A 22,972-nucleotide genomic window follows, 5' to 3' on the forward strand; every position below is an offset into this window, starting at 1 on the left:
CACTCCTGCCAAATCTTGCTCCTGCCGCTCGTGCTTTTGCGCACACTGGCCACGCTTGCTGTCCGGTTGCTGCACACCTGCATCTGGCTTTTGTGCCGTGTTTGTCCTGTGCTTGGTTCGCACACCTGATGTGGGCTGGTGACAATTGGATACGCTGTGCCACATGTTTCCACTGCAGATTGAGCCATGCTGGCAACAGGGGAGCGAACGAGCGAGAGAGAGAAACAGATAGGAGCAGATAGCCGACAGAACAGCAACTGTACACCAGCCAGTTTAGTGAGCCTAGACCAGCAGAGGGCTTCCCAGCAGCTCGAAATGTATTGCCAAGCCAGGAAACGCATGCCCCGCTAGTCCATGTAACAACATTCCTTCACTGCTGCTTAGTGAACCACTGGCTGAGATAATAAAGCGCCAAAAACAGCAGCAGCAGGCCCCGGGGGCTGGTCAGTAGCCTGCAGCGGGAACAAGAAAGCAGTCGGGATTGTGGTGTACCTTCAGCCTGAGCTGGACCTGCACGGCATGGCTTTCCGCCAGCAGTAGCAAAACAGCAGCAGCCTGACGCAGGCAGCCGGCTTACCCGATGAGGCCTTGAGACCCAGAACTGGCGCCCTTCCAGGGAAACTGCTCGCCCCTCCGATCGCTCATGACTGCGCTGCGTGCATCATTGGCAATCACCTGCACACCCAGGAATGCACATATAAGGGCAATGCCTTGTATGCCTGGCAATACAAAGCTAGCAAAACTTGCCTCGCCGTCGGGCGCCACAATCACCAGGCGGGGAATCCCCATGACAGAGAACTTGCTGCTGAGCTGCTGGCGCACAGTGTGCTCCTCAAATGGGATCGCCAGCCATGGCATGCGCGCAAAGTATTCCTGCAGCAACAAAGCTTCCGGGCTCTGTTTCTGGCTTGAGCAGAGCGCAAAACGGCAGGTGCGTCATCACCTACCTCGGCTTGCGCCGCATCTCGGTCTCCACTAACGAAGACAACCTCGAAGTCGTCGCGCTTATGCTTCAGTGTGCGGTACACCTCGGCAAGGACCGGCGTGAACGCTCGGCAGGGCGGGCACCAATGGGCTGAAAAGTACAGGCCTACTGCCTTTCCATTGAGTGCCTCAGAACCTCGAACACGCTTTACACTGCCGTCGGCTGCGTGGGCCAGCAGCTCCACGCCCTGCAACAAGGTAGGTGCCAGCGGCAGGCGGGCGACGGCACAGTGCAGGTGGGATGGACCGGCAGCGGGTTCCAGCACGAAACGTATGTGACATCGCTGCGCAGCACCAAGGTTCGCTTTTTGCCTGAAGGCTGCTGAGGGAGGAGTTCGCCATCGAAACCGGTCTTCTTGTGGTCGAGCGCCCGTGCGTGAGGGATGCAATAGGCAGAGAGCGATGAGATTCAATGCTGCGGTGCTCCAAGTAAATGGGTTTGCTCAGCGCGCAATGTCCGCCACGTTGGAATGGACCCCTCCCCCTTTGCCGTCCTGAGCGTGCTTGCAGTGTATCGTTGGGCATCGGCCAATGCCGGGCAGTCGGTAGCAGCAGGGCTCTGCAGCCTGGCGACTGTTACTGTCGCAGGGTCGTGCAGTTGCGGGCATTTGAGGGTGGCGGCAGCGCCCACACCCCCCTGAGATCTCACCTCGGTTGCCGCTGAGAAGCCTAGTGGGTCCAGGAGCTTGGTCGGGCGGGCACCTGTGCTAGGGTGCAAGGATGGCAGGCTTCGAGGTGAGCGTGGCATGCGGCTATGCAAACAAATACGGCAGAACGCGGCGGCAGCCCTGCCCGCTGCTGGCAAACAGCCGCCGCCGCCGCCCGCCCGCCGGTGGTGGTCCGGTCTGCCTGCTCCTGAGAGTGGCCCCCCGCACCATCCTGCAATGCAGGACCTGCTGCCTGGCGAGATTGCCAGCAAGCGGAAGCCCGGCCCGGCTCCCATGCGGGCACCCGCCGCTGGCAGCACCCCCACCCAGCAGCCCCCCAGCGCGCCTGCCGTCGTCACCTCCTTGCCGGCTCGGCCGCTCTCGCAGTCGACATCGCCAGGACCCGCTGACTCATCTGTTGACGGCGTGCCAGATAGCAAGGTGGATGCCTGGTTCCAGCTGGCAGACGCTGACGGGGACGGCCGGGTGGCGGACAGCGAGGCCCGAGACTTCTTCCTCACCTCGGGCCTGGCGCCAGCAGACCTGAGCAAGGTGTGGGCTCCGGCTGCTGGCAGGTTTTGCTGCATTTGATTCAGGCCGGTCGAGGCTGCCAGGATCTGCTGTGCTCATGTTCACCTGCCAAGCCCCGGTGTCCGTCCAACTGTGCCTTTCTCAACCCCACGCCTGTGCTCCCTGCGCTCCTCCAGATCTGGAAGCTAGTCAAGTCTCCCGACGTGATTGCAAGGGAGGGCAAGGGCCTCAGCCGCCACCGCTTTGCCCAGGTGCTGCGCCTCATCGCGCTGGCACAGTGCAGCGACTACCCTTTCACGCAGGAGAATGCCGGCGCGGCGCTGCACAGCAACACGTGGCTGGACCTGCACGGCGTGCCGCTGCCGCCGCCGCGCGTGGGTGGGCTCCAGGCGCAGCAGCCGGCCGAGGGTGTGGATGGGCAGGCGGCGGCAGAGCCGGCGGCGCCTGAGCAGCAGCAGCAGCCGCAGCAGCAGCAGCAGCCGCGGCCCGACAGCGTAGGCGGTGCGCAGGGGCAGGCAGATGCGGCAGACTCGGCGTCGGATGCCTCGGGCGCCGCCGGCTTGTTGGGCGGCGACCTGGCATTGAGTGCGGGGGTTGCAGGCAGCAGCGGCGCAGCCCCTGCCCCCTACGATTATGACGACGACGACCTGTTTGGCCTGAGGGCGCTGCAGGTGAGGGCCGCCTCTCACGGGGCATCCACCAGCGACGAGGCGGCGGCGCGCGCGGCGGCACTGGCGACAGACGCAGCAGCAGCAGCGGCAGCAGAGGATACAGCGGCCCCTAGTTCGGGGGGCATGGTGCGCCGCATGTCGCGCAGCATCGCGGTGTCCGACCAGAACAGAATACAGCGGGTGCACACAGGTGCGCGCGCGCTTGGCGGTGCCGCCAGGCTCGCCTGCTGGCAGCGGCTGGCGGGGGCTGCCGCAGCACTGCCAGGGTGCCATCATCAGCTGTAGCTACACTTGCTACAAGTGTAGCGCGTGTGCGTGCGCAGCCTGGAATTCCTGACCCTGCGCCGTTTGCGGGGCGCCTGTGCGTGCAGGAGAGCTGGAGGCGCCGGTGGCCTTTGAGGCGCGCCTGCCTCCGCTGCAGCCCAAGGTGTCGGCCAAGCTGACCATGCTGGCTGCCGCCAACGGCTCGCTGTTTGCGGGGCCCGCCGTGGGCGGCGGCCTGCTGCAGTGGGGGCGCCCCGAGGGCAACATGCGGCGGCCGCTGGATGTGGAGGGGCAGCACGTGCGCCAGGTGGGTGCGCCGCCGCTGGTCGCCCGCGTGGCGCACCTCCGCTGCCAGCTTGGCGGCGGTTGCACGCTGGAGTGCCCTGCGGGGCGGGTTGGCTTGGCCCTAGCTGGTTGGCTGTGCTGTGCTGCAGCGACTTGACTCCCCGCGTGCCTGCCCATGCGGCCTGGGGCCCTCTGCAGGGTGGCAAGCTGTCCCGCCTGATGTCAGACCTGATGTACACGTACAGCAGCGAGACGAATGTGGCCACAGAGGACACGGATGCGGCGCCCGCCATCGAGGTGCACGCCTGCGACAAGGGCCGCGCCTCCTGCTGCGTGCTGGTGGACGGCGCCGCGCAGCTGCTGTGGGTGGCGGACAAGGAGGGCTGGGTGTATGGTGAGTGAGCAGCGCCAGGATGGAAGCTTGGGGTGGGGTGGGGCATGGCGGCCAGCCTGCGCAGCTGGACTGGGCTTGACCGTGCAGCACCCAAGCGGCCGCCATCCTCTGCTGCTCGCGCTCGGCCAATCCTTTCTTGCAGCCGGGGTGCCCCCTGCCCTTCCCATGTTGGATGCCGGGGCCGCTCGCCCACCCCCGCCCTGCCCCCGCGCCACTGCCGCAGCCTACGACATCTCCGGGGAGCCCTGCATGTCCCTCAAGGCGGGCCACCGCGCTTTCCAGTTCCAGGCGCACCGCGTGGGATACGTGACGGCCATGTGCCGCACGCCGCAGGGGGAGCTGTGGACGGGGTCGTCCCGTGGCAACATGCGGTGCGGCGGCAGGGGCGGGCGCAGCCCGGGCGGATGCCGGGGGCAGGGGCTGCTGGTGGCGGAGCTCTACAGGCGTCAGCTCGGCAGATGCATTGGTGCCTGGCCGTTGTTCCTTGCTGCCCAGCCAGCGATGAACCCGTCGGAAAGGCTCTGTGGTGGCGCATGGTGCAGCGCTTCGTGCTGCACGTGAATGCCCTCCCAAACAAGCCTGCTCCCGCCCCCATCTTGTCATGTCCTGCAGGGTGTGGGAGTTGGGTGAGCCGGCGCTTGTGGGTGACACCCCCGAGCCGCCGCGCTCCCGCGAGCTGCGCAAGGGCTTTGGCGAGCGCGCCCACAGCGGGCCTGTGGTGGCGCTGGCCTGCCCCGCCGACGGCCAGCTGGTGTGGAGCGCGTCGGGCAAGGGGGTGCTGCTGTGGGATGCAGCCTGCGGCGCCTTCCTGGGCATGCTGCAGCGCTCCGCGCCGCGCTTTGCCAGCCAGCCGAGCCAGGCGGAGATGTCGCCGCTGGCCGGCGTCGATGTTGTCGCCCTCAAGTACAAGATAGACGGGCAGAAGGCGAGCGCACGCTGGATTTGTTGTGGGGCCGCGCAGTGGCGGGGTCAGTGTGGGGATTGTGTGGCAGCCATTGGCAGAGCGCGGGCGAGCAACAGGCTCTGAAACCTGCCTTTGGCAGTGACCGCTACCCCGCTGCTGCAGGGCCTAGAGACGGACCCAATCACCCGCTATGTGGTGGCCCGCCCCCCTAGCTCCGACTGGCCCCGCATCACCGCCGAGCAAGAGGCCTGGGCTGCGCAGGTGGGGTGGGCTGGCCAGGGCATGCGCCTGCAGGCGTGGCGCAGGCTGGGGGGCGGCATGCCGCGCGGCTGGGTGCGGGCCGGGAGCGGCACATTGTAGCATGCAGGCCAGCACGCCTGGTGCTGTGGCAGCAACGCACACGCCACCACCACCACCACCAACCCGATGCACGCCACGCACCGTGCCCCCTCATCTCCCTGCCTGCAGACCGACAACAACATCAACGAGCTGATGGAACGAGTGTCCATCGGCGGCAGCAAGGTGGTGCAGGGGGCGGGCAAGGCGGTGAAGCTGCTGGGCAAGCTGGCGCGCGGGCTGGGCGGCAGCGCGCCCGCCCCCGCCGCCGACGCGCCCAAGCCCTCAGCCAACCGCGCCCCCAGCAGCAGCTCGTTGGCCGGCGCGGGCAGCGTGCCGGGGCCCCTCACAGGTGCGTGGCGCGGTGCAGCCAGGCAGCTACTCGCTCGAGCACTGGCGCCGGTGTGGGGCCGGCCAGGGCAGGGACAGGCCCCTGCCTGCCTGCCCACCCCCTGCTGCTCGACTGCCTGCCTGCCACCCTGGCGAGGCGCCTGCCGTGCCTGCCCCGCTGCTGCAGATGATGAGGCGGGGTACCCTCACGTGTCGGGGATGGTGGGGGAGATCGTGACGCTGGTGGCGCCGCCGGGCGGCGGCGTGTGGGTGGCCCACAAGTGCGGCATTGTGGACCGGTACACGGCGGCGGGGCAGCGCCTGGGCTCCACCGACTGCGGGCCCGCCATCACGGCTGCCTCGTGTGTGGGGCAGCGCGTGTGGGTCGGCTTTGCAGACGGCATGATCAGGCGAGCTGGCAGCCGGGGGGGCCTAGCTCGTGCAGGCACGGCTGTGCAGCTGGGAGTTGCCGCTGGGTGGGGACGCGTGCCTGCTGCTACCTGCCTGCTCCTCGTATCAACGCTGCCGCTGCGTGCCCCCCCAACACCGCCTGCTCCCGCCTGCAGCGTGCGTGACCAGGAGGGCGGCGCGCTGCGGGTGTTCCAGGCGCACGCGGCGGCCATCCTGAGCATCACGCAGGCCGGCTCCCGCACCTACAGCCTGGCTGCCGACGGCAGCATCAAGGGGTGGAGCTCCGCTGTGCCCCACGACGCAGATGCCCACGCGCTGTGAGTGCCCGCCCGCCGCCCTGGCCTCTCGCTGCTTTCTTCTGCTGGTGGTGGTGGTGGTGGAGGTGCCATGCGGGCGCCAAGGAGCTGCGCCCTGCTTTGTTCATCTCTGGGGTCGAACTGCACTGAATACTCCTCCGCTGCTGAACCGGCCTTGGACTCACGCCGCCTCCGCTGTGCAGTGCGTCGTGGGACGAGCAGGCATGCACCACCTTCAAGCGGGAGAGCCTGCGCGTGCTGTGCGTGACGTGGAACGTCGGGGAGAGCAAGCCTGAGCCCGGGTCGCCCTTCTTCCGCTGGGTGCACGAGGCGGCGTTCAACACGCAGCTGGCGGTGGTGGGGCTGCAGGAGATTGAGATGGGCAGCTCGTCAGGTGGGCGGGTGGATGGGCTGGGGACCAGTGGGGGGAGGGGTGGTGGTGGCATGCCTCGTAGATATGCAACAGGTCTGGGGGAAAGCCGAGGCAGCGCGTCCCAGCTCTGTTGCATGTTGCAGCTCTGTGCTCCCCACTACTGTTTTTCAAGGACCCTCACCCTCCTGGCGCCTGGCCCCCTCTCCCCTCTCCCTGCCCTGCCTGCCTGCCCACCCCCTGCAGTGGCCCTGGCCGCCGCCAAGGACGCCTTCTCCCACAAGATGCAGGAGCGGGGCAACACCAACGCCAAGTTCTGGAGCGCGGGCGTGCTGCAGGCGCTGGGCGGCGAGCGGCACTGGCACCAAGTGGGGCTGCGCCAGCTCAGGTGCGCGGCTGCAGCAGCCGTGCCCGCTCTATGCCCAGCCACTCGCTGCTTGCCCTCTAGAGTGCCCTGGCCCTTTGGAGCCCTCCCTTCGTGTGCCACCCTCCCGTGCCCCTCCCTCTTCTGCCGCCGCAGCGGCATGCTGGTGCTGGTGTATGCGCGCAACCACCTGCGGTCCAGCATCGGCGAGGTGACGACGGCCAGCGTGGCGTGCGGCGTGCTGGGCGTGGGCGGCAACAAGGGCGCTGTGGCGGTGGAGTTCTCGGTGCACCGCCGCAGGATCGCCGTCGTGTGCTCCCACTTTGCGGCGCACCAGGTGGGGCGGCCAGCTGGGGAAGGGCTCCCGCGCGATCCCTCCCTCCCCCCCTCCCTGGTTGTGCTCACTTTCCAGCGGCGGCTTGCCTGCCCTGCCCCGCCCTGCCCTCCTCCTCCATCCTGCAGGGCGCCGTGGAGGCTCGCAATTCCAACTACGCCACCATCTGCCGCCAGCTGACCTTCAGCCGGCGGGCGTGGTACGCGGAGGAGGAGGCGGCGGCAGCGGCGGCGGCCACGGCCACCCCAGCCCTGGCCGCCAGCAAGTCCAAGGGGCCGCAGGGACACTACCTGGGGGCTGCGGTGTTTGATGACGCGGCAGGTCAGCTGGATGGCCTCCCCCTTTCATGCGCAGGGGGGGGGTATTTTGTTTTCGGAGAGGGTGGGCGGGGCGCTTGCCTCCCAGCCTGGTGGCGACCGATGTGCTGACCTGCGGTTTGCCCACCCCCTGCCTCACGGTCCCGTCCCCCGCCCGCAGACGTGGACAGCGACGCCGACAGCGCCGCGGGCTTTGACCCCCCCGCCGTGCCCAGCCCCGGCGCCACGCCGGTGACGGAGGAGGTGGTGCAGGGGGAGGGGATGCGGGATGCGGAGATGCTGGTGTGGCTGGGCGACTTCAACTACCGCATAGACGGCGCGTACGAGGCGGTGAAGGAGCGGGCCATTCGCAACGAGCTGTCGCCGCTGCTGAAGCTGGTGAGCGAGATGGAGGCAGCTGGGGGGAGGGGGATCTAGCTGCGGCTTTCTGAGGCTGGCAGAGGGGCGGACGGCGTGACCCTGGCCCAGCCTGCTGCACCAGGCAGTCCAACCCCGTGCTGATCGGCGCCGGGCTCGCCCGCTGCGCGCCCGGCCGCCCGGATGCAGGACCAGTGCCGGCGGGAGATGGCGTTTGGGCGGGTGTTCCGCGGCATGCGCGAGGGCTGCATCACCTTCCGCCCCACCTACAAGTTTGACAAGGCCAGCGCCAACCCCTTTGGGTACGACACCAGCGAGAAGCGGCGCATCCCCGCCTGGTGCGACCGCATCTTCTTTCGGGGCACCCGCCCCTTCCCCACGCCAGAGGTAGGAGGGGGTGCGCGAGCGCGCGGATGGGAGCGGCGGCGGTGGGGTGTGGGCTGCGCGGCTGCATGGCGCGAGGGGCGGGGGTGGGGCAGGAGCAGGTCAGGAAGCGAGCCAGGCAGCGATGCACCACCCTTCTGCGCCGCCTGACGCCGCTGCCGCGTGTGTTTTGACCAAACAGGCGCTGGAGGGCGAGGGCTGGGCGCCGCTGAATGAGGAGGATGAGGTGGTGGTGCGAGCGCTGGAGTACAGCTGCTGGGCAGACGTGACAGACTCTGGTGGGTGGCGGCAGCCCTGCCGCAGCTGGCTGGGCGGCTGCGCGACGGCTGGCCTGCCGCCTCACACAGCATCGCCTGCGCAGGCGCCGCCGCCGGGCACCCTGCCAACATCCCCCGCACGTTGGAGTCACTCCTGCTGTCCCCCCTGCTCTCCCTCCCTCCCTGCTCCCCGTGTGCAGACCACAAGCCCGTGTATGCTGTGCTGGAGGCAAACCTGCCTGTCACCAACCAGGCCAAGAAGCGCGGGGTGTGCAGCCAGCTGCTCAAGGAGTGCGCCGCCGTGGCGCTGGAGGGCGCCACCGACGCGGCTGCCAGCCTGGCGCCAGACCACGTCAAGCTGCACCCCAGCGCCATGCCGCGCCAGATGCTGCTGCTGCGCAACGACGGCTCGCAGCCGCTGCTGTTTGCGGTGAGCCACGGCTCGGGGGACACGGCGGCGGCAGCGGTGGCGGCCGCCGTGGCGCGGCACGGCAGCGAGGAGGAGGCGGCGGCGGTGGCGGCGGCGCACCAGCTGCTGGAGGTGCGGCCGGTGCGGGGCGTGGTGCAGCCGGGCAAGGACCAGGCCATCCAGGTGCACCTGGCGGGCGACGAGTGGGCTCTGCAGGGCGCTGAGCAGGCGCCCGAGATGTCGTACCGCGTGTGTGTGGGCAGCGAGTACAGCGCCGGCGGGGAGGGCAACGCCCCCGGCTCCGCCACACTGACCTTCACCGCCACCTGCCTGACACACTTGTGACCGCGGACCCGAGCCAGCCTCCCCCCGCTGGCTGCTCACCCGCCCCTCCAACTAGAACTGCTGGCGGGCTGCCCGCGCTGCCCTCCAATTTTGTCTCCCTTACGTTTCCTGCCTATAACTGCAAGCTGCTGATGTCCCCATCACTTTTTGTAAGTATTGAGAAGCAGAGCAAAAGCTAGGAGCAGCAGAAGAGGAGCAGTCGCAAGGCTGGGTGGCGCCCCGACTAGAAGCCGGGCGGGAAGGTGGACACCTCTGCCTGCTCCAGCACCTGCTGCCCGCCCAGGCTGTAGTTGATGCGCAGGCGCATGACCAGCGCCTTGTGCAGGCTGTTGGTGACGTGCAGCCGCTGGCTCACGCCGCCCGCGCTGTGCGGCGGCACCGAGGTGGCGCTGGCGGGCTCCAGCCGCAGCTGCATCGCCTTGGGCACCGCCGCCTGCAGCGTGAAGCTCTCCAGGGGCGCGCCGCCGCTGTTGCTGTAGGTGGCCAGGATGTCGGTCGTGGCGGGGCTGCCGGGCTGCTTTTCGAGGCGGAAGGTGACGGTGAGCGGGCCCTTGGCAAAGGCGGTGATGGTCTGCACCGCGGCCGCCGCAGGCGCCGCCGCCGCAGGCCCGCCAAACAGGCCCGCCACTGGGTCTGCCGTGGCTGCCGGCGGCGCCGCTGCTGCTGGGGCGGGCGCTGCCGGGGCGGGCGCGACGCCGCCGCCGCCCCCAAGCAGGTCGCCAGCCAGCAGATCGGACAGTGCGTTGACGGCGCTGGTCTGGCTGGCAGGTGGAGCTGCTGCGGGGGCCGCACCCGTGGCCGCCAGCCCTGCATCCAGCCCCAGCAGCGCCGCCAGGTCTGCTGCTGCGCTGGCGGTGCTGGCTGCTGCTGCGCTGGCTGCTGCCGAGGCCTCGCTGGGCTCCAGGCTGGCATCATACGCAGACTCCTCCAGCGGCGGCATGTGCTCCAGCACCTGCGGCGCGAAGAAGGAAGGCCCCAGGGCGTGGGTGCAGCCGGCCACTGAGAATGGTGGTGGATGATGCATGCGCGCTTCTTGCACGCCAAAGAGTGGCTGCCCCTGGCATGCCAGATGAGCGCACGTCAACTCGACGCGGCACCCACGGCAGGCCAGGGCATGCCGCAGCAGGGCCCGGTCAGCCTGCACCGCCCACCTGCGGCTCGATGGCTGGGTAGTTGAACAGGCGGCTGTACTCCACACTCCGCGTCTGCACCTCCAGCTGGCTGCTCTGCCGGTAGGCGGCCACCATGGCCTTGATGCGCTCTGCGCTGCCGGGGAAGCGGGGCACCAGCTTGGCCAGCGCCGTCAGCGCGTACTCCCGCACCGCCAAGCTGGCGCTGGGCAGCTGCAGGAGGTGGGCGGGACGTGGGGAGAGGGTGAGGGGCAGGGGGCGGCAGCAGCCAGGAGTCCATCAGGGATACTGCGCGCCTCCTCGCGAATGGCAGGCCGCCAGCGCACATGGCAGGGCACCAGGTGGCAGATGGGCGGGCCCTTCACCCACCTGCACCACCGCCTCCAGCAGGCCCACCACGTCTGCCTCGCTGGCGCTGACCGGCTGCTCGCCCTCCAGCACCTTGCTGCCCTCGGGCCCCACCAGCAGCTCGCCGTACTCGCCTGGGGGGAGGGAGTGAAGGCACAGGCGGGGCCGCGCGGCATGTCAGCAACACTGGCACCATGCGTTTCCGGCGTGTGCAACAGCAGCCGGGCACATCCATTCCACCCATGCAGCTGGGACGCTCCCAGGCTCCCGGGTGGCTCCCTTGCCCCCGCTGCACCTGCCCGCCCAGCCACCAGCCGCCGGGCCGCCCACCTAGGCACCAGGTGGCCACCATGAGCAGCGAGGGCTGCGCCTTGTCTAGGCTGCCGGCCAGTGCGCGGTACGAGGCGCGTACCGCGTAGCCGTGCAGCTGGCTGGCGTTGACCACCAGCAGGATGAGGGCGCGGCAGGCGTCGTCCTTGACGTACGCGCCCGCCTGCACCAGCACCTGCGGGCAGCGGGGGCGGGGGAGGCAGACAGGCACCGAGGCTTGGGGCCTGTGCTACAAAGCAAGCAATTTCCTGCCCACCCACCTGTTTCTCACAATTTCACTCGTCCCATCCCACCAGCTTCTCACAGGCCCTGGAATCAGAGCCCCCCAATCCCACGCACAGCAGCACGCCCACACCCCACAACACAACACACCCCGCCGCCTCCCCAAAGCTCACCTGCAGCAGCGAGTCGATGTACCAGCGCTTGTCGGGGGCGTAGCGCTGCACCAGCTGGCACACCTTGTTGGCCAGGTCCGGCTTGAACTCGGTGTCGCACACATCCAGGTAGTCCAGCAGCTCGCGGGCCAGGGTGCGGATGTTGCCCTCGCTCACCTGCGGGCAAGGAGCGGGGGGCAAGGAGCGGGGAGGGGCATCAGCAGGCAGGCTGGGAGGGATGGGTGGACGCGTGTGTGCGCTGGCAGCAAGGCCCCACCACACCAAAAGCTCCCACCCAATGCACAGAAACGCCGCCCCGCCCCGCCCCACCCGGGCAGCACCCAGCGCCCCACCCACCAGCGCGTACACCAGCTCCAGCGCGCGCCTCCGTATGGAGATGTCTGCATCCTTGACGCACTCCACGATGGTGGCGCGGTGGCGCTGCACCGCCGCCGCGTCCACCCCCACCACCCGCGCCAGCGTGTTGAGCGCCACGTAGCGTATGTTGTTGTCCTTGTTGGCCAGGAAGCGGCCCAGGATGTTGACGGCCAGCACGCGCAGCCCGCCGATGCTCTCCACCGCCATGATGGTCTGGGGAGTGGAAGGAGGGGGAGGACGGCAGGGTGGGCAGCGGGGGCCAGGAGCCGGGGCAGGTGGGATCATCGTGGCAGCCAACGGCGGGCGCTAGCTGGGGCCTTGCGGCTGCAATCCCTTCTCGACACCATCCTGCCTGGGCCCTCACCCCCTGCGGTGCTCGCTACACCCTCCCCCAGCCCAGCCCTGGCCCCCCCACCTGCACACACTCGTAGAGGATGGCGTTCCCCGGGTTGCGCGCGCTCTCCGTGTTGGTGGCCACCTGGGCCAGCACGTCGCTCATGGCGTCAGAGGCCTCGGCGCTGCCGCGGCCCAGCACGCGCAGCAGGCGCAGGATGGCCACTTGCAGGAAGGGGTCGTTGATGTCGCTCACGTCGTAGTCTGCAGGGGCGGGGCGGCGCCAGCTGGGGGGCAGGCCGGATCAGGCAGGGCCAGCAGCGACACGAGCGGCCAGTCGAGAGGCCAGATGTCGACGCGGCTTTGGGCGGGTGGCGCCTCCGTGCCAGACAGCCCAGACAGATCGTGCCGCCACAGGCGGTGCCGCGTCGCAGCGCACCTGGCGCAAAGCCGCCCATGATGAGGCTGCGCAGCACGCGGCACAGCAGCGGGACGTGCGTGCGGTACGCCTCCACCGCTGCCGGCTCCTGGGCGCAGATGTCCAGCATGAGCGTCACCCCCGCCAGCAGCACCGAGTGGCTGCGGTCCTCCAGCAGCCGCGGCGCCTTCTCCAGGAAGCTCTCCAGCATGTCGGGCACCTTGCGCAGCACCCTGCATGACAGGGAGCGATGTGGGCAGGTGGAGAGCAGCCACACATACAATCAGCAGCCCATCAGTGCACATTCCCCGACCATGGCCCGTCCTGGGCCCCACATCAGCCATACCCCCGCCTCTGGCCCCCAGCTGCGTGACCACCGCACCTGCTGGCGCACAGCGCGGCCTTCTTGCGCAGGTAGGGGTTCTGCGACACCAGCAGGCGCTCCACCTCTGGCCCCAGGTCGCGAGCCATCTCGGCGGAGCAGATGTTGCCCAGCGCGCACAGCGCCAGCCCCACCGTGTACTGGTTGCGGCTGTTCATGTCATTCTTCAGGCTGTTGGTCACCAGCATCAGCACCTCCTGGCGCTCATCCAGCAGGATCATGAGGCCCAGGTAGCCGACACGCTGCAGGAGCATGAGGGAGCCGGCGAGGGCGGGGAGTCGTGGGTGGTGTGCAACCAAACAGGCACGGAAGCGCCGCGTGCAGCGTTGCATGCATGTGGGCCTGCCTGGTGTGCAGGCATGGCGACTTTGATGCTGATGCGGGTGCGCCCGGGCACAAGCAACCCAGGGCCTGCCCACCTTCTCGGGGAAGCCATTTGAGGCGATGAGCTTGAGCGTCTCCATCTGGCCAAAGTGGGTGGGGTAGCCCAGCATGTGGATATACATCAGCTTAGCCACATTCCTGCAGGTGAAGGGCAGGCAGCGGCGTGTGGGCGGCTGGCGGCAGCACATTCGAGGACTGCAGTTGTCCTCTGCTGCCCAGCGATTGCGCCTTGCCTGTGACGGTAGGTGCCGTCCTGCTCCTTGAATGCCTGCCTCAGCGCGGCACTCTCTTTGGCAACCACATCGCGCTCCTCTGCTGCTGTTTTGCACTGGCGGACCTGCTTGATGAGGTCCCTGCAACCGCGCGCACCCAAGGCACATATGCAGCTGTGAGCGGCAGGTGGCAGCAGCAGCGGGTGGGGCGGCGGCCCAGCCCCCTCCCCGTTGCGTCGGCGATCCCTGGGCGGCGCGGGCCTGATGTGCCTTGGCCACAGCAAGCAGGGTGCAGGGCTGCGCTGGCCCGCGTGTGCAGGCCTCCCTTTGACCGCCGCTGCACGGCCTGGACCCCTCGATCGCTCAGGCTGCCTGTGCCTCGTCAAGCAAGCTGGTCAGGTCGGCAACCTGCCAGCCCCGCCGATCACCCAGCCGTGAGGAGAGCTGGCCCAACGCACCTCAGCCGCAGCGTCATTTTGCCGGCTTGCTGTTAAAGGCCCAGGCGGGCGCTACGCGATCCACAGTGCGCGACAGGCAGGAGCGCGCCTGTTTGCTCTTCCCGCCACCCGCCAGGTCACGCCCCGCCGTGGCCTGCATCACGAAGGCTCTGCTCCTGCCCATTGCCGCTACCACACTTTCAGCCACCAATATTGCACAGCAAGCAACCTATAAGGCCGTCTGCACGCGTGCTGCTGCTCCAGGCGACAATGCACTCCCACAACACTGCGGTCGGCTGCACACTGGTGGGCGCTGCGGGTTACATTGATGCAGCAGGCTATAAGAGATACTGAAAACGAAATGAAGGTCAATTCCAATGATAGACAATGGCCGAGTCAGTCCTGCCCTCACCGCCGCCGGCCCGTCACAACAGTGCCAAAGCCCATGGCCTGCCGCACGTTGTCCAGCGTGGCGTATGCCTGCTCTGACGCCTGGTCTGCGCCCTGCATTATGGCAAGAGGAGATCAGGAAGCAAGGTGAAACGACAGGCAGGAGCTAACTCACGGCATGCCAGCGACATGACACGAACGAGCGGGCTGGTTTGCTGCGCTGGAGTGCCATGAATGGGAGGGCAGCCCCCGGCTCAGCCTCAGCCCTACTCCACACTCCTGTGCTCACCTGCGCCAATATGGCGTCGAGCGCGCCCTCATCCTCCATGACCTCCGCATATCGCTGCTGGATGGGCTGCAGGTGCGCCACCACCGCGTCTGCTAGCCGCGGCTTGAAGTCGCCCCACCGCATGCCGCCCACCTCAGCCAACACCTCCGCACGGCTCAGACCTGTACATATGCCCGTTGGAAATGATGGGGTGAGCAACTGAAGGGAAAAGCGCGTCCGTTTGCTGGCAGCACCCATTTGCACTGTTCCAGAGGGTTCCAGCATGCCGGGATATCATTTGCATGGTGTTGCACCAAACAAACAAGCAGAGGCAGCCACACCTGTGACACACTGGTAGATGGTGAGCAGGTTGCGGGCCTCTGGGCGCTCCGGGTTGTCCCACTCCAGACCCTCAAACGCGTCCGTCTTGGCGCGCTATAGCACAGCGCGGTAGTTTGTACAGCAGGGTTCTCAGTACGGCTGGCGCAGGGTGCTCTTTGCCCGGTACTCCACAGCAAAAATGATGCTTGAGCCCAATACCACACGCACCCACACATGCGCCACCCACCTTGACCTTCTGCACGATGAGATCTGGCGGGTCGAGCAGGTTGATGCGGGACAGGTCGCTCTCCGCGCTCTTGCTCATCTTGCTGGTGCCGTCCTGGAGCGACATGACGCGCGCGCCAGCGGGTGGGATGAGCGCCTCAGGCATCCTGCGCCGGGAATGTGGGGCAGCAGAGTTCAGGCACAGGCACAGCCGAAGTGCGCTTTACGGTTTCATGCTGCTCATGCTGCGAGTGCAGCGAATGAGACAGAAGACCTGAAACGGCACGCTGGCCATCCGGCACCCACTTGAAGAGGCGGGTCTGCTTGCAGCCCATCTTCTTGGCCTTCTTGCCGCCAAACAGGTGGTTGCTGCGCTCCGCAATGTCGCGTGCCAGCTCCAGGTGCTGCCGCTGGTCCTCGCCCACAGGCACCAGGTCGGTCTGCAGCCCAGGGGTGGTGTGTGTGGGTGTGCTGCCGCAGGCGGCTGCCAAGCCTTATAACATTGCTGGCAGCCCACCAGGCTTAGGTTTCCTGCGCTGTCCCCTCCCCTCATCCTGCGCCACCCTCGCACCTGGTACAACAGGATGTCTGAGGCCATTGACCCCGGGGTAGGTGAGCAGCCCGGTGCCTACCTCCTCAGCCCCCGCCTTCTTGCTCTTCTCCTTGAACTGAATCATCTTGCGCAGCCAGCCGATGGGCGTGATGCAGCTGCAGCAAAAATCGCAAGACGGCTCGGTCTGGGCTCTCTGCTCTTCCTGCCTGCCCCCGCCTGCTGCGGCGCAGCTGCATGCATTGTGCTACATGCACGAACCTTAGCATCCAGGTCAGCTCGGTGTGGGCTGGAACGTGGGACTGCACAAAGATGGAGGCCTTGGAGGGGTCAATGCCGCAGGCCACATACAGCGCCGCACTGCTGTGGGTGGACTGCAGCAGCGCCTTGGGATCGTGCGGCAGCGTGATGGCGTGCAGGTCCACCACACAGAAGAAAGTATCTGCAGGCCAAGAGTGCAGCAAAAGTGGGAAGGGAGAAGGGGTGGCAGGTTTTGGGGGTGGCAGCAGTGGGCCACCGGCAGCAGCCGGGGTTTGCCCACACCTGCACGCCATCCCCCGCTGTCGGTCCAAATCCCCAGTGAAGCGGCTCACCATACTCTTCCTGCAGCTTCACCCAGTTGCGGATGGCCCCCAGGTAATTTCCCAGGTGCAGGCTGCCGGTGGGCTGCACTCCCGACAGCACGCGCTGCCGCCGCGCCGTAGCTGCCTCGCCCGGCTTGTTTGCCGCGGTGCTGCTGCTTGTCTCGGCGGCCACTGGTGGGGCGGCTGAAGTCGCTATGCTGCGCACCGGGGGCCTGCACCGTGGCGCTGCTGCAGGCAGCAGGCGCGGGCCGAGACGCCCGCACAGGTGCCGCCCCAGTGCCCGCCCCGCCGCCAGCGACATGGTCTGCATTTGCGCCACACCGCCACTGCTGCAGCCGTTCATACAGCTCCACGCCGTGGGTGGAGCTGCTAAGGCAGCGGGAGGTGGCCGGGGGAGAGCAGAATCGCTTGCAATGGGGGTGGACCTCCCGCTGAGAAGAGGCGCCCTCGCCGCGATTGCAAGAGCAAGCGGCAAAATGATGAGCTTTAACGCCGGCCGATGAGGGCAAATGCGTGATGGCGGGTCCCACCTTCTTCCTCGCCACCCGCGAAGCTTAGCTGGCCATTTCAGCTTCCCCAGCTCTCCGTTGCTCTGCCACCCGTTCCCTCGGCCCCTCTGAGTCGACAGCAGCGGGATCCAGCCCGGAAACAGACAGCAGGCGAGGGACAGAGGTGCCGGAACGCAATGCAGTCCCTTGTGCAGCCTCGCCAGGGCGTGGCACCGCAGTGGGAGACATCTGGAAGGAAGCAGATGGGGTTAACGGAGCAGGCCCCTAGACTTCTCAGGGTGGTGCCTTGCGCACGCCCGCCGCAGCGGCAGTTCCGGTGGGTGGCGCTGCTGGGTCCTGTGCTGCACATGTGCGGCTCTCTGCAGGGACTTGCAAGGATGCATGGCCGGCGGGCGAGAGTGGTATTAGGAGGGACCGCAGCGATGCTTGGTTTTGCATCGCCGTCTTGTTGCCGGTAGTATAGCTTGCAGCTGCACACTCTGTGGTGCTTCTTGTGTCGCTGTCTGTTGCCGCAGGACCATCCGTGAGAACATTGACCGCAAGCGGATCGAGAAGCTGGCAGAGACCAACCCGGAGGCGGTGAACCTGAACCCGCCCAAGCCAGCGGCGGCGAGTGCGAGCAGCGATGACGGCCCGCCTGTGGCGCTGCTGGCGGGTGGTGCGGCGGTGCTGCTGCTGATCGGCGCTCTGCTGGCAGGCCAGTCGTGAGCCAGGCACCGACATTTATTGATCTATCCCAAGGCATGGACGATGCTTCCTGCTTCAAGTTTTAAGCCCCGCCATTTTCCTGCCGCGGCTGGCTGCCCAACCTGGTCCACTGCTGTATGCGACTGTGTATAGTCAACTTGACTCTGCTGTGTGCTCTATGTGCTGCACGCCTTCTTGAGAGACATATCTTACTGCACGCAATGTGTCTTGCTGCTGTGTTTAAACGCCGCCTCCTGTTTTTTTACACGCCTGGGCACCTCACGTGGCTTCCAAATTGAAGAAGGCGGTGATCTGCCGCGTGCCTGCTGCCGCCTCCTCCTGCATCTGCCGCTTGGCGTTGCGCTGCTTTTGTGCCGCCGCGTTCTCACCCTCCTCCCCGCCGCCCCCTGACGTCGCGCCATGCTGCTCCAGCACCTCCCGCAGCCCCATGTCCACCAGCCGCCTGCACGGCAGGCAAGGCTTCATTGGTGCCCGCGGTTCAGGCAACAGAATGGGTGCATCACAGCAGCTTGCGCGGCTTGCGCAAGCTGCCGATGCCAGTTCCTGCCTGCGCAGGAACCACGTGCTGGAGGGTGCTGAGCATTCGTGCCCCCGCTCTGGGCGCACCTGTCCCTGCCTGCCACGTGCGCCACATCCGGCTCTTTGAAGTTCTTGCGCTTGCCCGCCTGCGCGTGCTGCAGCGCCCGCGCCGCCAGCTGCTGCACAAAGAGCTCGGTGGCCTTGGCGATGGCCCGCACCGCGTCCGCGCTCACACGCTGCACCTCGTCATCCACCATCATGATACGCTTGACGACACCGGTGGGGAAGCCAAAGGGTGGCGGCGCGGCGCCGCCCCCTCCAACCGCAGCTGGTGCCGGCTCCTCGCCTGCTGCTGCTCCCTCGCCACCAGGGCTCTGCTGCTGCTGTCCCTGCGCTGCCGCTGCTGCCGCCGCCTCTTCTGCACGTGTTGACAAGCGGGAAATGTTTTGAGTTGCTTGTTTTAGATACGTGGTGGGCAGCCACTGTCGCAGGCTGGCGGCGCCTGCCGCCCGGCACTGGTGCCTGGCAGACACACCTTTCATCTGCCGGGTCTTCGCAGCTGCCCGATCCTTGTATTGCTGCTTCTCCTCATCGCTGAGCGCCGCCCATTTGGCCCCAACCAGCTTGGCCACCTGCGCCACCCCTGCCTTCGCGCCATCCTGGGCCGCCAGGTCCGCCTTGGCAGCTGCCCGGTGCTCCTCGCTGAACAGAAAGTAGGCAGTTTGGCCGCGGGGAGGCATGGCGTCAGTTCAAACCCCGAATCTGGTGTCGCAAGCTGAACAGTGCTCCTGTGAACGAGAAGCCAATCCAATCAGGCTAAAAAGCGATTGTGGCGATGAACGGTTGAAAAGGTGATGCAAGGTCAAGCACAGCGGGCACGGCACGGTCACAGGCGGTGACGTCTGCATACAGCGCTCGTGGTGCATGGCAAATTGCATCCCTGCGTTATCTGCAGGTGATTTATTCCAGTGAAGGCGACCCACAGTAGTATCCATGGTTTGCGGGGCGAAGCGAGGGGTGCGCCTGCTTTGGGCAGCAAACTGCACAGCAACAGATGCGACGACAGTAGATGCACACGACAGGGAATGCCATGAGAGTCTAGTCTGATCAGATGTCGGAGAATGATGGATAGATTTGCAACAGAAGTATAGTAAGGAATGGTGGGAGCGGCCCCCAGCAGTACGTCAGTGCTCATCTCCCCCCGCCCGATCTAGCATGGCAGTGAAGCGATGGTTGGCGTGCTGGCGCAGCAGCCGCGTATTGTCGGCGGCCAGCCCATCTATTGCAAGCCGCTTCAGGTTGTCCCATTCAAAGTCCTCCTTAGCATACGCAGCCCTCACCTCCATTATCCGTATGCCTGCATGCCCAGGCGGCGAGGGCGGGCGATGGCAGCAAGGTCTATACAAACCTATGCAAACGCATGGGTGCCTGGCATTCAGCCCAGCCAGGCAGCAGCAAGCGGTGAGCATGTGACCCTCAAAACCCACCCAGCATCTCGTTCTCCGTTGTCAGCCTGGCCAGCCAATCCGCGCTGTCCTTCATGGGCTCATTTTGCAGGAAGCGGCGCAGGGTGTTGCTCGCATCGGCATTGTAACTGCCCAAGTCGCTCCTCCCAATGCCCTCCAGCTGCGACATCACCACTTTGGCAGCCACAAAGGTGAAAAAGGTGGCCAGCGACTGGGCGGCTCTCCGCTCCGGGCTCATGCCCCCAAAGCTGTCGGACGGCACGTACATGCCGAGTGCCCTGCAGCTGCGGCGCGGCTTGTGGCGGTCCCAACAGCTGTCTGGCACTGGCATGTACATGCCACGTGCCCTGCAGCTGCAGCGGGGCCGGTGGCTGGCGGGTGGCGGCAGGCAGCGCCGCTGCCGCTGGTGCCGTCCCTGCGTGCTGGGCCCTGCACATGCCGCTGCAGTCTGCACGGCTGCTGCTGCTGCATGCATGCCGCTGCTTGGGCGTGGCAGCAAGGGTGTAGAGCAGGGGAACGGGAGAAGGGGTTTGCTGTCGCACTGAACTCGAGGCGCTGCACAACGGGCCCGTGAAAATGAACGTGTTTCGTTTGATCGCGGCGAGTAGCAAACCTCTGGCAAAATCCGCGGAGCTCCGACACGCTGGCAAAGAAATGCATTGCCTCTCAACCTGGTGCCTTATTAGCAGGCCCACGCTCGTCCTGCGAAGGCTTATCAACCACAGGCTGCAGCCGGTACTTCCCCGCTTCCTGTGCGCCACCCTCCTCAACCAAACACCCTTTTGCGTTCCCTATGAGCGCCATCCTGGGTCCCGCAGCGGCCAGCGTGGGACTGCAGGTCCTGCTGCAGCCGTACGGCGCGGGGAGGCAGCTGGGTCAGGCGGCATGGTAAGCGCCCGCCGCCGGCAACACGCCCGCCACCAACTGCTGCGCAGCAGCTCGCCCCACTGCCTCCCTGCACCCGCTTCAACACACCCGCAAATGCCCGCCCCACAAATTTGCGTGCAGCACCTGCGTGGGCCTCATCTATCCGGCGTACCGCTCAATGGAGTCGGTGGAGATGCGGCCGCAGAACCCGCAGGAGGCCAACAAGTGGCTGATGTGAGTGGCCCGCTGCTCTGCTTCATCAGCCGCCTGCCTGCTTCAGGTTGTCTGCTCACCGGCACCTGTCTGGACGCCTGGCTGCAGCTACTGGAGCATCTACGGCCTCATGACTGCAGCAGAGCGGCCGCTGGACAGCGTGCTGCAGTGGTGAGTTGGCGGCCTTCATGCGATGCAGTGCAGTAATCCGGCAGAGCAGGGACCCCCTCACCCTGCCTGCTGGCACCTGTCACAGGGTGCCATACTACCATTCCGTCAAGGTTGTGCTGCTGGTGTGGCTGCAAAGCACCAGCTATGAAGGCGCGCAGCGGCTGTATGTGGAGGGGCTGCGGCCGTGGCTTGCCACCTGGCAGCCTACGCTGGACGAGTTCCTGGCCAGCCTGCTGCGCTCGCTGGTGAGTGAGGGTGCCGGTGGTGGGGAGGCCGGCCAGGCAGTTGCAGAGTGGTTGGGGGGCAGCTGGGCTTTCACAAACTTACGGTTTTGTTTTGGCATGGGTGGTTTAGCAACACTACCCGCTCCTGCTGCCCCGGGGCTTGCTACTGCAGCGGCGGCCCGAGGTGCAGATGGTGAGCGAGGGCCTGCACCAGTTTGCGTCACGCACACCCTTCCTGGAGTGGTTTGTGCGCGGCCCAGACGGGCGTCCGCGCCCCCGCCGACAAGCCTTCATCACGGATGGCAGCAGCAGCAGCTAGAAGGCGCCTCAAAGTCGCCCCAAGAGAGTAGTCCTTTGCTGTTGTACACTGCCAGATGCTGTACCATGCCCCACCCCTAGCTCGCTTATTCTTTCCCAGGGGTGGCAGGTATATGTGCCCACCATGGGCTCTGCCACACTTGCGTGGGAGCTGTACATCCAACCTCCCGCTTGTTTCTTACGCGCTCTTCCAATTTGCCGACACTCTCCAAACAGGATTGTTTTGTAAAACATGTCGTGACAACAAAAACTCCAGCCTCACAGCATGGCGATGCCACAGCGCATCGGGACGGCAGCAGCGGCGTGCACGGCAGCCCGCGGCCGCCTGGCGGGGGCTACGGTCCTGCCCTGCAGCACAGCGCGGCGCTGCTGCTTGAGCTGGCCCAGGGTGCCGGCGGGGGCAGCCCTCGCAGAGGCCCGTGCAAGGCGAGGTGCCGCAGCCGCCTGCTGCTGCTGCAGCGCGGCGGTGGTGGTGGTCGCGCCCTTGCCGCCAGAGACCACACCACTGTTCGAGACCATTACGTCGTGGGCGGTCTCCCCGCTGCGCGACCCGCACGCCTCCATGGCCTTGACCACGTTGTAGCCCTTTAACACCTGCCCAAACACAACATGTTTCTGGTCCCTGCACAGGCAGCAAGGCAGTGAAAAAAAAAAAATGAAAAAAAAATGAATGATCATTTGGAAAAATATAGAATTGGTAAAGTAAAGAATTGGTAAAGTAAAGTAAAGAATTGGTGATTGAATTGAATCACCGGTTGATGAACATGCAGGGGGTAAGAGCAGTCGGAGCAGCAGCAGGGCTTACAGCCAGGGGGTGCTGGCGGTGCAGAGGAAGAACTGGCTCCCGTTTGTGTTTGGGCCCGCGTTTGCCATGCTGCAGCAGCAGGGTGTTGGCACAGCCCAGCTGCCCAAGCATATCCGGAAGACAAGGGCTTTCTCCCGCATGGGCGCAGAGGCTGTCAGCAAGCAGGAATGGGGCAGCACACAGGCTGCATGCCGTCGAACTGCGAGGCATACCTTAGCACGCCTTCGCCAAGATGCTTCAGCTGAAAGTTCTCATCTGCAGAGACCGCGCACAAGGCCGGCAAGCACATCCAGCAGCTGCTCAGCCTGCTTCCCAATGCTGCATTGGAGGCTCTCTCCACCATCAGGGCCCTCCTGCTGATACAAAAGCATACCTGGGAAGCGGCTGCCGTAGATGGAGCGCCCACCAGTGCCGTTGTCAGCGGTGAAGTCACCACCCTGCACTCAGAACATCCTGTCGGAGGGGTCCCAGCACCTCAGGTGGCCAGCAGGTGCACAGACATACGGATGTAACCTTACTTGCGCCATGAACGATGGAATGATGCGATGGAAGCGGCTGCCCTTGTAGCCAGACCCCGGCTCGGCTTGTGCGAGCTGCAAGAAGTTCTCGGCCTGCAGCCATGCAACACGATTTTGCCTAAACAACAGCGGGCCAGGCGACAAACGAGCACCGCAACTTCCATTCGTGTGGTGTATGTCATCAATTCGGCGCAGAACGGCCGCCGGCTGCGTGGATGTTTGTTGTGGGCTGCGCACCGTCTTGGGGCAGACGTCCTGCTTCAGCTCGATTTCGATGCGGCCCAGGGGAGTGCTGTCCCCATATCTGCCCAGCGAGATATCGAAGAAGACAACGGGGTTGTCCTGCAGAATCCAAGTGGCAAGGTCAGCCAGCATGGCGTCACAAACAGGGGTCGTCGAG

General features: G+C 66.2%; 7 protein-coding genes across 7 annotated transcripts; 2 read left to right on the forward strand and 5 right to left on the reverse strand.

Annotated features, from left to right (window-relative positions):
• Positions 1-573: 573 nt before the first annotated feature.
• On the reverse strand, positions 574-1,127 carry CHLNCDRAFT_18853 (hypothetical protein; the record flags this gene model as incomplete). The annotated part of the gene is made up of 2 exons (XM_005851578.1): positions 574-873; positions 948-1,127. Coding segments are annotated over 2 exons (480 nt in total), but the record flags the coding sequence as incomplete, so codon positions are not given.
• Positions 1,128-1,704: 577 nt separating this feature from the next.
• Positions 1,705-9,190, forward strand: CHLNCDRAFT_138211 (hypothetical protein; the record flags this gene model as incomplete). Its single annotated transcript, XM_005851272.1, has 19 exons — positions 1,705-1,719; positions 1,875-2,183; positions 2,339-3,023; positions 3,205-3,404; positions 3,581-3,776; positions 4,000-4,147; positions 4,389-4,668; positions 4,843-4,941; positions 5,149-5,368; positions 5,534-5,708; positions 5,913-6,074; positions 6,257-6,447; positions 6,670-6,811; positions 6,944-7,124; positions 7,250-7,442; positions 7,599-7,816; positions 7,985-8,182; positions 8,361-8,457; positions 8,637-9,190. 19 exons carry the CDS (start codon positions 1,705-1,707, stop codon positions 9,188-9,190), a joined length of 4,263 nt encoding a protein of 1,420 aa, XP_005851334.1.
• A 223-nt stretch (positions 9,191-9,413) lies between these two features.
• Positions 9,414-13,622, reverse strand: CHLNCDRAFT_18984 (hypothetical protein; the record flags this gene model as incomplete). The annotated part of the gene is made up of 11 exons (XM_005851579.1): positions 9,414-10,274; positions 10,342-10,533; positions 10,690-10,802; positions 10,999-11,173; positions 11,394-11,549; positions 11,730-11,963; positions 12,166-12,347; positions 12,523-12,734; positions 12,884-13,125; positions 13,303-13,392; positions 13,464-13,622. Coding segments are annotated over 11 exons (2,616 nt in total), but the record flags the coding sequence as incomplete, so codon positions are not given.
• A 4,077-nt stretch (positions 13,623-17,699) lies between these two features.
• CHLNCDRAFT_56806 (hypothetical protein) lies at positions 17,700-18,730 on the reverse strand (the record flags this gene model as incomplete). Its single annotated transcript, XM_005851580.1, has 3 exons — positions 17,700-17,913; positions 18,078-18,408; positions 18,526-18,730. The coding sequence occupies 3 exons, from the start codon at positions 18,728-18,730 to the stop codon at positions 17,730-17,732; spliced, it is 720 nt and encodes a 239-aa protein (XP_005851642.1). The 3' UTR covers positions 17,700-17,729.
• Positions 18,731-19,174: 444 nt separating this feature from the next.
• Positions 19,175-19,724, reverse strand: CHLNCDRAFT_50106 (hypothetical protein; the record flags this gene model as incomplete). Its single annotated transcript, XM_005851581.1, has 2 exons — positions 19,175-19,347; positions 19,478-19,724. The coding sequence occupies 2 exons, from the start codon at positions 19,722-19,724 to the stop codon at positions 19,175-19,177; spliced, it is 420 nt and encodes a 139-aa protein (XP_005851643.1).
• A 525-nt stretch (positions 19,725-20,249) lies between these two features.
• Positions 20,250-21,250, forward strand: CHLNCDRAFT_138216 (hypothetical protein; the record flags this gene model as incomplete). The annotated part of the gene is made up of 5 exons (XM_005851273.1): positions 20,250-20,344; positions 20,465-20,557; positions 20,645-20,707; positions 20,793-20,952; positions 21,104-21,250. 5 exons carry the CDS (start codon positions 20,250-20,252, stop codon positions 21,248-21,250), a joined length of 558 nt encoding a protein of 185 aa, XP_005851335.1.
• Positions 21,251-21,741: 491 nt separating this feature from the next.
• CHLNCDRAFT_12885 (hypothetical protein) lies at positions 21,742-22,911 on the reverse strand (the record flags this gene model as incomplete). The annotated part of the gene is made up of 6 exons (XM_005851582.1): positions 21,742-21,871; positions 22,055-22,123; positions 22,267-22,309; positions 22,428-22,491; positions 22,573-22,665; positions 22,810-22,911. Coding segments are annotated over 6 exons (501 nt in total), but the record flags the coding sequence as incomplete, so codon positions are not given.
• Positions 22,912-22,972: the final 61 nt, after the last annotated feature.

The sequence above is a fragment of the Chlorella variabilis genome, assembly GCF_000147415.1.
Source record: "Chlorella variabilis unplaced genomic scaffold CHLNCscaffold_2, whole genome shotgun sequence".
NCBI classification, from domain to species: domain Eukaryota; kingdom Viridiplantae; phylum Chlorophyta; class Trebouxiophyceae; order Chlorellales; family Chlorellaceae; genus Chlorella; species Chlorella variabilis.